The 12524-nt window shown below is 46.8% G+C and overlaps 1 protein-coding gene across 3 annotated transcripts in view; it reads right to left on the bottom strand.

The window, feature by feature from the left end:
* Nucleotides 1–12524, bottom strand: part of UBE4B (ubiquitination factor E4B) — a 105659-nt gene that overhangs the window by 22884 nt on the left and 70251 nt on the right. For all 3 annotated transcript variants that reach the window (XM_037045279.1, XM_037045277.1, XM_037045278.1), the window contains 5 exons: nucleotides 12008–12206; nucleotides 7901–8039; nucleotides 4502–4601; nucleotides 3210–3337; nucleotides 2518–2616 (listed from right to left, as the gene is read on the bottom strand). In XM_037045279.1, coding sequence (XP_036901174.1) covers nucleotides 2518–2616; nucleotides 3210–3337; nucleotides 4502–4601; nucleotides 7901–8039; nucleotides 12008–12206 — 665 coding nt within the window. The remainder of the gene's footprint in view (nucleotides 1–2517; nucleotides 2617–3209; nucleotides 3338–4501; nucleotides 4602–7900; nucleotides 8040–12007; nucleotides 12207–12524) is intronic.

Consider the following 12524-nt stretch of genomic DNA (forward strand, 5'->3'; position numbering starts at 1 on the left):
AAAGAAACCAAAGCTCTGATTAAATCATCTGGTATATTTCAGAAAAGATCTTCACTGCCCAAATCATTAAAAAAATTTTTTTGATTGAGTTAATCAAATTTTTAAATATATTTTATTGATTATTACAGTTGTCTTATTTCTCCCCTTCATTCCCCTCAACCCTGCACACACCCTCCCACCCACATTCCCCCCTCTAGTTCATGTCGATGTGTCTTAAGTTCTTTAGCTTTTACATTTCCCATACTATTCTTGCCCTCACCCTATTTTCTGCCTGCCATCTATGCTACTTATTCTCTGTACCTTTGCCCCCCCCCACTCCCCTGTTGCTAACCCTGCACATGAACTCTATTTCTGTGGTTCTGTTCCTGTTCTAGTTGTTTCCTTAGTTTGTTTTTATTTTAGGTGTGGTTGTTAGTAATTGTGAGTTTGCTGTCATTTTACTATACATGTTTTTTATCTTCTTTTTCTTAGGTAAGTCCCTATAACATTTCATAAAATATGGGCTTGGTGATGATGAACTCCCTGAACTTGACCTTATCTGAGAAGCACTTTATCTGCCCTTCCACTCTAAATGAAAGCTTTGCAGGATAGAGCAATCTTGGATGTAGGTCTTTGCCTTTCATGACTTGGAATACTTCTGTCCAGCCCCTTCTTGCCTGTAGGATCTCTTTTGAGAAATCCGCTGACAGTCTGGTGGGAAGTCCTTTGTAAGTGACTGTCTCCTTATCCCTTGCTACTTCTAGAATTCTCTCCTTCATTTTGATCTTGGCTAACATAATTATGATATGCCTTGGTGTGTTCCTCCTTGGGTCCACCTTCTTTGGGACTCTCTGAGCTTCCTGGATTTCCTGGAAGTCTATTTCCTTTGCCAGACTGGGGAAGTTCTCCTTCATTATTTGTTCAAATAAGTCTTCCACTTGTTGCTCTTGCTCTTCCCCTTCTGGTACCCCTATAATTCAGATGTTGGAACGTTTAAAGATGTCCTGAAGGTTCCTAAGCCTCTCCTTATTTTTTTGCATTCTTGTTTCTTCATTCTGTTCTGGTTGAATGTTTCTTTCTTCCTTTTGGTCCACTCCTTTGATTTGAGTCCCAGTTTCCTTCCCATCACTATCAGTTCCCTGTGCATTTCCCTTCATTTCAGTCAGTTCAGCCTTTATATGTTCCTCTAATTTGTGACTAAAATCAACCAGTTCTGTGAGCATCCTGATCACCAGTATTTTGAACTGTGTATCTGATAGGCTGGCTATCTCTTTGTCGCTTAGAAGTACTAGTTCTGGGACTTTGAGCTGTTTTCTGCTTGAGCCATAATGTTTTGGTGTGTTTGCACCTATTACGTATGAGGGGCGGGGCCTTAGGTGTTTGGGGGGGGTGGGCAACCCAAGTGGCTGGGTTGTGATGCTGTATGTGGGGGCAGGGTCAGAGAGGGGAAAAAATGGCGCTTTGCTCCACTCTCTGTTGCACCTCAGTCCCTTCCGCCTCTTTCCCCAAGCAAACTGGGCCTTTCTGGTGCTGATTCCGTGTGGGTGGGCTTGTGTGCGTTCTAGGATCCTGTGGGTCTCTCCAATGAACTTTCCTGTGAGGGTGGGAGTCTCTCCCTGAGCCTCAACCCCGACAAGTGTTTTTAATCGGTGTTTTGAGGCTTTATTTCCCAGCGCTAGGATCCTGGGTTGCGCGGTCTGTCTCGCTCCCCAGTTATCTGTGTGCGAATGGGGGACTGCTGCCTGGTCAGCCAGCCACCTTGCACACAGTGCCCCGCTTCTCAATCGCTGCCTCTCTGGGTCTGCCCATTGCCACCCCATACCTGAGGTCTGCCAGTTGCCGCCTGGGTGCCCAGGGTCTGCCCGGTGCCGCCTTGCACGCCAGGTGTCACCTATTCCTGTGCCGCAACCCCTCTCTGCTTCGCCCCGCTTACCGGTCTGAATGAATGTGTCTATTTTAACTCCTTGCTTTTCGGTCTTCCATACAGTTCAATTTTATTTCACTTTTGGTTGTTACTTTATTTCTGAATTGTTGTTGTCCTTATTTTGGGTGTTTGAGGAGGCACAGTGTGTCTACCTACGCCTCCATCTTGGCCGGAAGTCTCTCATTTTAATTTTTAAAAATCTAAAACGTCACTTACAAACTCAGCCCATCACTGGGGCACCTTCCTCCGGTTTTCCCATTGAGGAAATTCTTGGTACGAATGCAGATGTGGTGTTTCTGCCTCTGCATTTCCACTGAGATATTTACAAACTGCTCCTGCCGTTTCTCAGGAGCACATTATTGTTAGAAATTCAACTCGGTTTTCACAGAATACATCAGCATCCGCACGGCTCGTCCCCTCTGTCTCTGAGATATTCCTGGGACTGGCCTGGTGTCAACGTTTGCACTTCTTCGCTGATCTCCAAGCAGTTAAAACAGCCACATAAAATTTCAGGCGTGCAAGTGTAAAATGGAGGTTTGCAATAATATAATTCACCACACACACAAAACATAGAAAAACGTATTAGAACTATGGAATGTGATAAAGAAACTTACTGTACAATAAAAAATAAAAATTCAGCAACATCTTCTACATAAAACTCAGGCAACGCTGCAAACACCTTGGGGACATCTGAACTTAAAGGCAGTGTTACACTGTCAACGAGAAGAAAAGCACAAGTTACAGTTTGAGATGAGAGAGTCACACATTTGTACTTCAAATAACATCTCCCACTCCTGCGGAGCGCCGGGGCCCACACTGGCGCTGCAACTGCCCACTTGCAATAAAAGGACCATGATGAGTAAAACAAAATGGCTGCCTCCATGGAGGGGCTGTCCAGGCGGTGACAGAAAGGCCACCAGGGTGCTCAGCTTGCTCCCTGAACTGGCCAGGTAGGCTCCTGGGACCCGTGTTTAGGACAGCCCAAGAGGCCGCAATCTCCAGCTTTCAGCTTCCAGTTTACAGGTTTCATTTTTATCAGCCAAAGATTGGTAAAAATAAAGCCAATTCTTAAAAAGCACTACGTCAAATTTAAAATGGCAGGTGCTGACATTTCTGTATTACTCTTAACTAATTACAGGGAAGGTACTGGTTAACAGTATTGATCTCATAGTCTACACATGTATAATCTGGCAACTGAAAAATGAAGTCTTGCTAAGGCGAAGGCGGTGGTTCCGGACGTGGACCCTGAAGCACAGCAAGGACAACAAAGCCCAGACACGAGGCGAAGGGGACCGCGGGCACTCACTCGGGATAGGCGGGGTCCAGGATGCGGAGCAGCAGCTGAATGAGAAGGCCATAGAAATTCAGACATCTTCTCAGGAAGCCCTCGTCAAGTAAGCCAGCATCAGCACAGGCCTTGCATCGTACCAGTTTCTGTGGAAGTAGGCACGGCCCACTCGTGGTTAGTCGGGGGCTAAGTACCTGCAGCATGCTGGGTGGGGCCCGCGCCGGGAGATGGCAGGCCTGGGGCTGCGAGAGCCTCACCGCTAGCCATCTCTAGGATGCTGGTCATGTTCTAAGAAAAACAAAAGGTGTGCCACGCAGACCACTGGGCACAGTCCCAGCACACAGCGAGTGCTCAGAGGCAGGTCACTACTGTCATTTCAGGGAGGGGGCTCACCGGGTGTCAGGGATGGTGAGTGGAAAGAGGCCTGACAAATCTGCATCTAACTCCACAGTGCCACCTACAGGCTGCCCCTGGGCAAAATGCTTATGTTCCGAGGGTGTACCTCCTACCTCTGAGAACCTGTGAGGGTTAAACACATGCGTGTGTGCACACACTGACATGCTAATTTAAACCGTACAGGGACTCCTTGACACATTGCTTGTGGACTGCTTAAGGGTTATACAGACCCCAATAACAGCCCTGGGTTTATTCTGCACCTCCAAGAAGTCTAGTCTCTTAGTAAATGAAACCGGAATCTTAACTTGTGCCCGAAATCCAAGTCGGATACAATTTCTGTAGTTATCCTGCTGATCAAGAAAAAGCTTTGGAATTTGAAAAACGTAAGAAAAACGCGTAAATTTGCTACCTATGCTTCCCTCATATCTCACAAGCACAACCCTTCCCACCCACGGGTAGGTGCTGTGTGACGGGTCGCTTTCAACTAAGAATGAAGAATGAGGTGCGAAGGAAACAGACTTTTCCACTCCCACAAATCCACTCTGTTAAACACCATGAAAATGCATGGCTGGATGCACGCCAGTGTGTTTTGGGGTGCAGGGTCGGGGGGTAGAAGACAGAGCGGATCCTGCACAAGGCGAGGATTGGAAGTGATGTTAAATTGGGGATGGAAGAATCGATTAAGAACGCACGCCATCGGGGGCATGGCACAGACACAGTCTGCACTGAGGTGGAAATACTACGTAGACACGTGCAAAGCATCGACAGCTTTTTAGACGCATTTTATCTTGTGCGGAAAGAATAACGAAGAATAAAGAAAGACACGAAAACGGCCCAATCCAGGTGCACGCTTTTTTTGGTGGGAAATCCACTACCCTGGGGCCGGCGCAGGACTGCTCGCTAGCCACACCAACCTTCAGCTGAGTCTTGCAGCGCTTCAGCATTTCGCGGTGTCTGGTTGCCAGCGGGGAATCTTTCCATTGGCTTTCGTTATTTTTCAAATCTTCCACGGTTCTGAAACCAAAGACCCCCAGTCACATGAGAGAAAACACACAGATGCGTCATCCACCCTATCTTTTCATTTTGACCATTCCAGCGACTCTCCGACACAAACGTACCCCGATTTTAGCATTTCTAAAATCAGAGACCATCTTACAATCAATGAGAAGCTTTGGTTTAACTGGCAGCATTTTTCTTTTTTCATTGGCTCCTAAAATGTCTGAAAATTGACGACAGCATCTCTGTGCACAACCTAGTCTGCCGAGAGGCGAACCCTCACTGATGGCCGAAGCGAACACCGTGCCGCGGGGGCCGCGCGGTTCTGGAAGCAGCAGAGGCTCTTCCGTCCGGCTGAACCGGGAAGCAGCCTCCTGCCAGGCCGAGTTCAAGGGAGAATCTTTTCTCCAGCCATTTCGAGGATGCAATAAATGAAACAGCAACCTTCGAAAAGCCTCTTTCTCTTTATCCCAGATGAACTAGACCCTTCGGTGTGCGACCAGAACATGAGCCTGCCAGAATAATGCTCCACCCACCAAGATGTCACATCCGGATCTGCAGAACCTGTGAGTACATTCGTTACCTTACACAGCAACAGGGGCTCTGCAGATGTGGTTAAGGGCATGGACCTCAAGATGGGGAGATTATCCTGGGTTGCCTGGGTGGGCCCAAGTCACCACAGGGTCCTTCCTCGACAAAGAGGGAGACAGAGGAGGGAAAGGAGATGTGGCCACAGAGGTTGGAGAGAGGGCTCACGGGCTATGTAGGAGGGGCCAGGAGCCAAAGAGATGCAGACTGTCTCCAGAGGCTGGGAAGGGCTAGGAAAGAGATTCTTCCCTACAGCTTCCACAAGGAACGCAGCCCTGATTTTAGGACTCTGCCCCCCAGAACTGCAGGATAACCACTGATGTTGTTTTAAGTCACGAAAGTTGTAAAAATCAGTTGCAGTGACAACAGGAAGCCAGTAGTTCTCTGACTCAGCCATGCAGGTTCAGCCGGAATTTCAGGACAGAACCCTGGTGGCCTGAGGCTCTCGGTGGAAAATCTGCAGGGACGATGGGCAGTGAAGACACAGAGTGGCTTCTTCCGCGACGCTGGAGCGCTTGCAGAGTGCGACAGGCTCAAGGTACCAAAACCTCACCTCGAGGAAAAGTCAATGAACCAGGAGTTTCTAAGATGATCACCAAGTAGGGTCTGGTCCTACAAAGTACCAAATTCAAACATAAACTGAATTCCTAACCTTACAGGATCTTTTATCTGAAAGTTAGGACAAGGACTGGCACTCTGAGAACTCCAAAGGAGGAGTTCCCGGGGTGTGACGGCTGTCAGCACCCACACCCAAGTCCCCTGGCCTCGCCTGCAGCAGGAGCAGCACCTGCAGCAGGAGCAGCGCCTGCAGCGCTCCTGCCTGATTGGTCAAGTCACAGGAGAAGGCCAAGTTCCCTTAGGCCCCACGCCTCAAACGTCATTGCCTCAGAGTGACATCAGTTACTGTCCTTACGGACCAATTACACTTCAATATGCAGAAGTTCACACTGGAAAATAAAAAAGGGCAAGATTTGCTAGCACATTGTATGTTTCCTATTGCAGTTGTAACAAATTATCACAAACTTGTGGGTGAAATGACACAGCAACAGTCACAGAGCTATGGAGGTCAGAAGTCTAAGGCGGTCAGCATTCCTCCTGAGGCCCCAGGGAAGAATGTCTCCCTGCCCACTGCAGCTTCTAGAGGTCCCCCACTCTCCCTGGCTCATCGACCACGTCCCTCTGACACCTGTCTCTGCCGTTGCGCTCCCTTTTCTCACTCTGTCCGCCTGCTCTGTCCCACAAGGACCCCTGTGATATGGGACCATCAGGATAGCCCAGGAAAATCTCCCATCTCAAGACTCTGAACTTAATCCCATCTGCAAAGTCTCTTTTGCTGTGTAAGGTAACATGTTCACAGGTTCTAGGGTCAAGGATGTGAATATCTTTGACCCTATTATTCCACCTACTAAATACAACAGGGGTGTGGGAAGTATGGGCGGGAATGGGCTCTGAGATGCTTCATCAGCTAAATTCATGAACAGGATCACACCTACCAGAGGGTCTGGATGCAGCCTTCCCCGAGGGGCTGGGCAGGGTTCTACTTGTGTGCCCAGCCATTTATAACTTGGAACTGACAGTGACCTGTGCTGAGTGGAAGTGAATTGCCAGGAATTCCCCAATACCATTCAGAGGACGGAACCCAACATTCTGGAGCTGGGACTAGTAGTAGAAACGAGTTCTGGGAGCTCAGACAACTGCCCCCAGGTATACGCCCCCGACCGAACCCCGGAGGACACGCCCTGTTTGGGCAGTGAAATCACAGGGGTGAAGGGGACACCGCCATCACTGAGAAGCATAGAAGTGACTCCACTGTGGCTGGGAATGGAGGTGGCAGAGGTGCCGCTGATGTGAATCCTCCGAAGGCAGTGGGGGTGACAAAGCCAGGGGGGCACCCGTTCCAGGACAACAGCACAGACAGACCAGCAGCCACAGTCTGAAGCTGTTACAGGCCTCTCTCAATTACTTAAGTGTAAGCTGATACAATCAGCAGATAGAAGGAAAATGGAAGCAAAAGATGAACAAACTTGACTTAATTGACACATGAAACACTGCAATAAACTGCCCAGAAGGCATGTTCTTTTGGCCTATCTGAAACATTTACTAATGGAAATGTTAGGTGATAAAGCAAACCTCAATAAGGTTCAAAGGACACAAATCAGAATATGTCTTTGATCATAATGGAATTGAGCTAGAAATCAAGGTGATCTGTTCAAAACTCTTGCTTTCTGTTTCTGCGATTTCTGTTTGTTCAGAGATGCTGGTGCATGGGGAGAAGCGCTCAGATGAAGAAAAACGACAGTGGTGTTAGAGAATCGGACACTGAAGCTGCTACCTGGCCATTTTGGTCTCTTAGCGCCTCAGGGCAACATGCAAAAAATGGATTACAGGCTGGTGGGGGTAAACGACCTTGTTCATCAAGAGAAACCAGAGCTTCTGTCTCACAGCCCAAAGAAGGGGGAGGGCTATGTCTGGAATCCAAGAGCCCTTTGAAGTGCCTCCTGGTGATATCACACCCAGTGCAAAAGTTAATGGAAACATGTAGTAACCACAAGCCGAGGACTGAATCCTCCAAGAAACCCAAGTTTGGGTCACGTGACTGTGTAAAGAACTCTGGCCAACTGAGGAACACATGTGCCCCCCACATTCAAATCAGGTGGGCCCTGCAGAACCGCTTGCTTGTGAGAGCATGTGGTGACTCAGGCAATCTCAGGACACGGCATCACACGTACCTGTTAAGCTCCCGGATGGCCCGGAGTCTTCGGATGTAGCGACGGCAACTCGGCAGGATAGAGAGGTGGTGGGCGTGCAGGGTGAGGAAGAAACATTCCGTGGGGAATTTCGGCTCAGAAAATGGAGGCTGATCTCCATCTAGGAAAAACAACATAATCCCCTAAATAAAACTGGCTATAGGGCTAAATCAGAAAAAGGCACAGCTGCCCTGGCTGGTGTAGCTCAGTGAATTGAGCGCGGGCCTGCGAACCAGAGTATCGCGGTTTGATTCCCAGTCGGGGCACATGCCTGGGTTGCGGGCCAGTTCCCAGCAGGGACACATGAGAGGCAACCATACATTGATATTTCTCTCCCTTTCTCCTTCCCTTCCCGTCGAAAAAAAAAAAAGAAAAAAGGCACAGCTAATGAGGCAAAGACACTTGAATTTTCAAGAAGTTTAAGGACACTTTATTTTTTATTTTTTTAGATTTTATTTATTTATCTTTAGAGGAAAAGGGAAGGAGAGAAGGAGAGAAATGTCAATGTATGGTTGCCTCTCGTGAGTCCCCTGCTGGGAACTGGCCTGCAACCCAGACATGTGCTCTAACTGGGAAACGAACCGCGATTGTGTGGTTCGCAGGCCTGCGCTCAATCCACTGAGCTACACCAGCCAGGAGCTCTTGGTGTTTTTTTTTTTTTGTAAAAAAAATTACAGACAATAAAAGATAAAAACTAAAAAAAGCCCCCCAAACCAGTAACAACAATGACAAAAAAAAAAACCCCACCATAAAACACTATAGGATAATGTTCTAAAAAAAAAGAGAATTCCTGTGAATGCCATTTAAAGGGTAGGTTTTCTTCCCCATCTGACTAAATGTTTACATGTATGTAGACCAAAAACCTTCTGTATTTTATACATTTTATGACACAGGTCATAAACATCATTTAAAAATCTCAAGATGATACTAGATCACATTAATGAGCTATAGATTCCACCACCTCCCTGCTGCTGGGCACACTGTTGTTTCTCACTTTCCTCCATTACACACGGTACTTGGAAAACCCATGTACTAAACATCCCTCACTCCCCTCCAGCTTTGGAGCAGATGCTGGAAAATGGAATTGCTGAGAAGGCAGTATTGTGCTTTTTGTTATGAATCCCTAGAATGCACGCTGGGTAGACTAAATCAATTGATTAAGTGACATTTATTACTTCACAAGCTTACATTCTACCTTATTACCTTATTTTTGGATAACTTAGTTACATAATGACAACTTAGATTTCTTTCAATTTGTATCCAATGCTTCCCATGAGTACACATATTTTCCCCACAAGATGACTTTATTTCCTATGACACATACCACTTACATTCTGTCCCTAACAAAAAAAAAACCCCGCCTCTTGGTAGAATACAGTTTTCTCCTTATGTATTTCTTTTTTTTAAAAAAGGTTTTATTTATTTGTCTTTAGAGAGGAAGGAAAGGAGAGAAGGAGAGAAATATCAATGTGTGGTTGCTTCTCGTGAGTCCCCTGCTGGGAACTGGCCTGCAACCCAGGCATGTGCCCTGACTGGGAATCGAACCACGATCCTCTGGTTCGCAGGCCTGCGCTCAATCCACTGAGCTACACCAGCCAGGGCCTTCCTTACGTATTTCTAACAGTTCTGTATTTTGAATGGCATAATTTTATCAATTATAGGACAAGTATTTTCCTCCATTCTTTTATTCTACATATTCATTTTGTCTTGCTCAATACAAAACATGTCTATATGTTAAGATATATATGTATCTACAGTCTCTGACAATAAGCTTCATTTCTAAAATTACTATAACTTTCTCTTTCTTTCACAGAAAAGTCAAATCCTCTGGGGCTTTTTTCATGTTTTCTTTGCTAGATTTTTAGAAAAATGTTTGACCATCGATTCTTCTAAATTTATCAGTCTATGAGGTCTATTCCAGGACGATACCAAGAGCTCCTCATTCGAATGACATTAATCCAGTACTGACTCACTGTTCATCAGACACTCAGTCCTTGGACAGATGAACTACTTTTCTGGCATGTGTGTATCTGCCCACGATGTTGCCACTGCCTAGTCCATAAAAAATGCCATAGGGTTCTGATGTCTGTCATTAAACAGCATGTTTTACAGTATGAAGTAAAGATCAATAACCATAATATTTTTTAAACACTCACACTTTATGCCAATTCATTAAGATCTATGAAATATTTCATGAGAATTTTAATAGGCACATATGAAATTTATATAACTAAGCTGCTGCTATCATCTTTATTATATACATTTAAAACTCAGAACACTGTATTTCCTTCCATTTCTTCTGCATAGCTATTTGATTTTGGCTAATCCAAATAAGAATGTTTTACTATATTCATTTTTATTGCACATCATATATCTAGCTCGTAAATTCAATTTCTGGAAAGGTAATAATTTGTGAGGAATCACTAGCGTCCAAACAAAATAATCCCTTTTCTAGACTCTATAAACTCTTACTTCTTAGCCTGGGCAGCTGTGAATCACCCATTCACATAAGCTGGATATGACCACTTAGCTGAGGCTCAGAATTGAGCTTCTTTGGGTTTGTACGAAAACAAAAAACTAGAAAAGCAGAAAGTCAAGCCACCCAGTTAGGACTCACTTTCAACCCAGTATCATAATCACTGAACTCAGCAACATACAACACGGTGCCCGTTTCCCCTGCATTTCCACTTTTCTCTTTTCCTGGTCACCTGTCTCACAGATACATGTCATCTGTTACAAGCTTCCGTAACTGCCCTCTGCCTGTTGCCCTTCCTTTTCTCGTCTCCTCTGGCTTTGCTCTCACTCTCCCCCCCGCCTCCCAACCTTGCTGGGCCATGGCTGCCTGCAGCTGGGAAAATGGCTGAGGTCAGACCCGTAGCCTCTCCTCTTCCTCCTCCTTCCCACAGGCCTCCTTCCCACTGGATGGGGCCTTTCTCAGAGCGGACCTGCCTTAGCTCTCCTTTCTTCGGCAGCTTGCTCTCTGGAAAAGCCCCCCAGACCTTCTCCTCCCAACCCTGTAACTCCCTGGACTCCAAGAGCCCAGATCCGAATTGTGAAGTCTGCCTGGCTTATCTGAAATCAGGGCTCCTGCACGAAGCAGATTTCACAAAGAGTGAGATTGCTTCTCTCACTATGGACAGATGCAAAAAGCTGCAATCAAACTAAACATGGCGAAGGGAGCACTCAGATCAGGCCACGTGGTAGAGGAGGGCCCCGGACTCGCCACAGAAGACCCAGGCGGCAGCGGAACTAGCCGATGAGCAGGCCAGGTGAGCTCAGCACCTTCCGGAACCTCAGTCTTCTCACATTTAAGTACAAGACAGTACGGTTGAGATTCAGATACTTATACTTCTTTTCCTGATCAGCCCATAAGCCTACAGACAGAACATTTCCCACAGAATGTAAGGGAGGGTCAAAATGGAAGGCATACTAAAATCTCTAGGGTATGATGCTGCCTACGTTTTGGTGAAAATTCACCATGACTCAGAAAGAGCTTTGTCCTGGGTGGTCAGGTCTGGCCCTAACGAAAGCCATGACTGTTGAGTATCAGGAATGTCGACTACCTGAGCGAGACAAACCACTGGGTCCTGAGACACACTCGCTCCTCTGCCACCCCCACAGAGTGAATCTTGAGGACATGAGGTCCCTGAGTCTGATGTCACCACTCTAGGGGAGAGGAGTCAGTGAAAACTGTCCCTGGAGGAGAGGAGAACTGGCCAGAGGGAGCGAGGTGGGGGAGGGGCAGGAGCTGACAGACAGGGACGCCGCGTTGGTGTCGAATCCCAGTTGTGCGATGAGGAGGCTCTGAGTCCAACTGGTAAAGGTCATCTATCTATTCTTTCTTTTATTTTTAAAAAAACACGCGCAAGGGCTGTGAGCCAAAGGGTCACTGGTTCGATCCTCGGTCAGGGCATGTTCCTGGGTTGCAGGCCAGGTCCCCAGTAGGGGCCAAGTGACAGGCAACCACACAATGATGTTCCTCTCCCTCTCTTCCCCTTTCTCTAAATATACATAAATAAAATCTTATAAAGAAAAATAAAAAACCAAAAGAGCAGTATTTAGTGACCCAACAATGAGCACAGCACTCACAAAGTTCAGTCAGCCAGTCGCTCACATCCTCCATGGTGGCGTTCACTCTGGTCTCATCGTGGGGAAGAGCAATCCGACACCTTGGGTGGAATATATACGTAGGATCAACCGTCTCTAGCTTGATCTTCGTACTCAGCTGCTGCAGCACCCAAAGGAAATTCAGCATAAAGCCATCCGTAGAAACCAGCCTATCATCTGTCTGTGAAATAGGAAAGGAAGCCATTAGAATAACGATTCGAACAGAAATCCTAGCACAGCTTTACGAGAAAGGTGACCAAATGTGCATCTTCAAGTCAACGACAGGACATGTGCATCACGTCCCCGCTGTCCCTCCACCAGCAGGTGCCACTGCTTGAGTGTCAAATCATATGGGAAGCATTTTATACAGTCTCTCACTGACTCTCCACAACAGCCCTTGGAAGTCAGTCATCCTATTACCCACACTGTGCAGAGAAGGGAACTCAGGCTCAGAGGATGTAAGGGATGTGTCAGGGCTTCAAAACCAGCGAGCAGAAGC

This window comes from Sturnira hondurensis, unplaced genomic scaffold (assembly GCF_014824575.4).
Source record: "Sturnira hondurensis isolate 20B ecotype Veracruz unplaced genomic scaffold, ASM1482457v3 Scaffold0004257, whole genome shotgun sequence".
Lineage (NCBI taxonomy): Eukaryota > Metazoa > Chordata > Mammalia > Chiroptera > Phyllostomidae > Sturnira > Sturnira hondurensis.